Source organism: Corvus brachyrhynchos, unplaced genomic scaffold (assembly GCF_000691975.1).
Source record: "Corvus brachyrhynchos isolate BGI_N302 unplaced genomic scaffold, ASM69197v1 scaffold72, whole genome shotgun sequence".
NCBI classification, from domain to species: domain Eukaryota; kingdom Metazoa; phylum Chordata; class Aves; order Passeriformes; family Corvidae; genus Corvus; species Corvus brachyrhynchos.
In genome coordinates, this window is record NW_008236763.1 from 2,492,316 (window position 1) to 2,495,963 (window position 3,648).

General features: G+C 56.5%; 1 protein-coding gene across 1 annotated transcript in view; it reads left to right on the plus strand.

The window, feature by feature from the left end:
• The window catches only part of MFSD4A (major facilitator superfamily domain containing 4A), a gene marked incomplete at its 5' end in the record, with an annotated part of 17,481 nt that overhangs the window by 5,181 nt on the left and 8,652 nt on the right, over positions 1–3,648 (plus strand). Inside the window, 2 exons of the mRNA XM_008644814.2 lie at positions 517–715; positions 1,007–1,246. Of these exons, the coding sequence (XP_008643036.1) occupies positions 517–715; positions 1,007–1,246 (439 nt within the window). The remainder of the gene's footprint in view (positions 1–516; positions 716–1,006; positions 1,247–3,648) is intronic.

Below are 3,648 nucleotides of genomic sequence, written 5' to 3' on the forward strand. Positions count from 1 at the left end.
TCCCAGCGTGTCCCGCTGGGAGCAGGGATGGCGCTGCCAGAACGGGGCACAGGGCACGGAGAGGGAGCTGCAGCCGCTTCCCTGGGAGCAGGCCAGCACCTCCAGGCAGCTCTGGGATCGCCACCAGCCCTGGAGCTGCTCCACAGTCAGGATGGGGCCTCACCTGCACAGCCCCACATCCCTCCGTCTCCATGCCCGGCCTGAAAGGACAGGTTGTTATCCTGCCCTGAATGCGGGTTTGGAGGGATGGTTGCTCTTCTCCTCAAAAGCTGGGTGCAAAATCTGCCCCTTGGAGGCATCACCCTCCAGGCAGGAGGTGGCAGCGCCCCAGAGCTGCTGCAGGGGTGACACTGGGCTGTGGGGTGTGGAGCATCTCCCTCCTCTCACCAGAAAACCTGGAGCTGCTGGCGTTGGAGCTGCAGCTCCCGGGGGGGGGGTGGGGGTGGGGGTGGTGTGGCTGCAGCTCTGGTGGTGGCACTGGTGGCGCTGATCCTGTCCCACCTTTCCCCGCCCCAGGCTGGCCCAGTCCCTGCTCGCCCTCTTCGCCTCGTCCCTGGCCATCTCGCTGGTATTCGCCATCATCCCGCTGTGCCACAACGTGGTGGTGCTGGCCGTGGTCATGGCCGTGGCCGGGCTGGCCATGGGCTGCATTGACACCATCTCCAACATGCAGCTCGTCAAGATCTACCAGAAGGACTCTGCCATCTTCCTGCAGGTGAGAGCGGGGCCCTCACCCTCCCTGGGCAGGTTTAGGGTGGACATTAGGGGGAATTTCTTCCCAGAAAGGGTGGTTGGGCATTGAAATGGTGGAGGAACAACCTCTGGAGGTGTTTGAGGAAGGCCTGGCTGTGGCACCGAGCCCCATGGTCTGGTGACAGGGTGGGGTCAAGTCACAGGTTGGACTCGTTGACCTCAAAGGTCCTTCCCAGCTTAATTGATTCTGTGATTCTGAGGAGGTGTTGGAGGGCTCTGCCTCCCTCCTGCTCCACTGCCTCACCTCTTGCAGGCCCTGCACTTCTTCGTGGGCTTCGGGGCGCTGCTGAGCCCCCTGATCGCTGACCCCTTCCTGTCGGACACCAACTGCATCCTGGCCAACGGCACGGCCAACGCCTCCAGCAACCTCCCGCACATCCGCAAGTCCCTGGTGCCGCACCACCCGGGGAACCTGTCCCACTACGACCTGCCCATGAAGGGCATGGTGGTGACACGAGTGTCCTACGCCTTCTGGATCATGGCCCTCATCAATGTGAGTGCTGCAGCCAGGAATATCCAGCTGGGAACATCCCTGCTCCGGGGATTTGCAGGGGTTTGTGGTGTTGGGGGGTCCTGGCAGTGGGAGGAGGCACAGGGACGGCTGTGCTGCTCCACAGGAAAGGTGCATTTGTTGCCAAATCCGGTTTCCACCAGGACACTTCACCGCTGGATGGATTCAGGGATTTGTCTGAACTCTCTGGGACAAAGGCAGGAGCTGGACCAGCAAACTCTGCTCAGATCCAGAGTTTTTCCTTCATGCTCAGCTGGGGAGGAGCTGGTGGTGCGGGGAGGGCCTGGCAGCAGGGGATTTGCAGGGATGTTATCCGTCAGTGATGGCTGACAGGGCAGAAGGGATCAGGGTGTTTCTCAGTTTTTTATTTTTCCTGGAGATCCCAGCAGGTGTAAAATTCTTCCTTTGGGAGGGAGATGAGGGGCCTGCTGTCCCCAGGGGGCTCCTGCAGTAAAATGGGTGATCCTACCAGAAGGACCTGCCTGGCAGCTCCTTCCCTCTGGAATTGAGCTGTCAGAGGCTGAGGCTGTGCAGGCTCCCCTTCTCCCGTCCCTGGCCACTGAGCAGCCCTTGGTTTGGCACCTCTCCATCAGCACCAGGCAAAGGGAGCTGTAGCTGCTTCCCTTGGGCTTTCCCCATTTATTAAATTCCTAGAACATCCCCATTTCCCCCTATCCAAGGGTTTTGAGGCCCTCCCAGCTACCTGTGGGAGGAGCTCAGGCAGGTGAAGCAGCTGGGCAGGTGCTGGGATGAGTTTCTGAGCAGAGTTACCCAAAAACTGCCCAGCCTGGGAGGAGAGGCAGCTTTAATTACCTCCAGCTCTGCCTGTGCCATGGGAAATGAGCTTTTAGTTACTCCAGAGCCAGAGGACTCCGAGCAAACCAATTTAGTTTGGAAGCAGAGTTTAACACCTGCTCTGAGCCCGATGATGTGTCACATTCTGGGAGCACTGATGGGGATTTCCAGCCCCCTCTCTGTCCCCAGCAGTGTCCTGTGGGTATTTTTGGGGTGGGATGGCACCACATGGATTGTGGGTTTGAGCTGGGTTTGTGCATCCGGACACGCTCAAGTGTTGCATGCACGGGCGGGTGGGTGGAATACAGAATTCCCAGGATTCCCACAGGCTGTGGAGGAACACCAGGAATACTGCAGGGAGGCTGGGAGACCCATGGGTTTGGGGATAAGGGTTAAACAACAGATGCAGAGCGGGCAGTTGGACGTCTGTGATTGCTTTTCCCAAATCCTCACGGAGGGAGCTACTTTTATTCCCTGTTTGTTCCATCCCAACCCACTGGAGATGCTGGGAGCAGCTCAGCTCCAAACTGCTGACCCTTTTCAAGGTGGAAGCAGCAGAGGAAGATGATGGGAATGGTTTTTTAAACCTCCAGGGACATGGATGAAAAGAGTTAACGACAGAAATGGAAACCAGGAGCAGCAGCTTGGTTTTAAAATGGCCAAATCCCACATTTCCATCCCGGTTTTTGTGTGGATTCTGACAAGGCACGAGCTGAAATGATTCATTTCGAGCTCTTGCTTTTGTTTAGAGTGGAAATGTCTCAATCTGACTCTGGCACAAGTGCTCCGTGCGGAGCTGACAGTGGAGTTGTGCCGATGTTATTGAAGCAAAATGGGTTTGCTTTGGGAAAATGAGGCAGCTCAGCATAATCAAAACAAAGCGCTTGGATCGCTCCCAGCCGAAATCTTTCATTTGACGAGAAAGATTTTTTGCCTTTTCATCCCGATTTTGGAACAAAACCCCCATGTTTTAAAATTCAGTTCTCCCACAGAACGGAAATTTCATCATCCAGCCCGTTCCAAGGGGCTGGAAATCAGGAAAATGTTCCTCGGAGAGGGATGTGTTTGTCCGGAAGGTGCTTTCCCAGGGGAAGTGTGGGACACTCCATTGTGCTCAGGCTGCTCCAAAGGAGCCTGGGATACAATGGCAGGGAACAATCCTGGATTCCTGGGGGGACAGACCGAAATAGCAGTGGGAAGGAGCTGGAATATCCCCACGCTGAGCTGGGGGATGCAGCAACTTAGTGAGTTTATGAGGATGGATAAAAGCTGCCAGGGCAGGGACAGAGCGGCCCTGGGAATTTGGGAAGTGGAGCTGGAGCGTTGGGTGCAGGGAATTGGGGTCTCTGCTCGGCCCTTGGCTCCTGCTGGGGGATGCTCAGGTGCCTTTTCCCCTTGGGAAAAGAAAATCTTCCTGCCAAAAAAAAAAAACCCAACCAACCCAGAAAAGCAGCAAAAAATATCCTGGGAAGGAATTTGGTAGTGGTATCCAAACCTGGCTGCCCAGGAGGGATGGGATGGGATGGGATGGGATGGGATGGGATGGGATGGGATGGGATGGGATGGGATGGGATGGGATGGGATGGGGG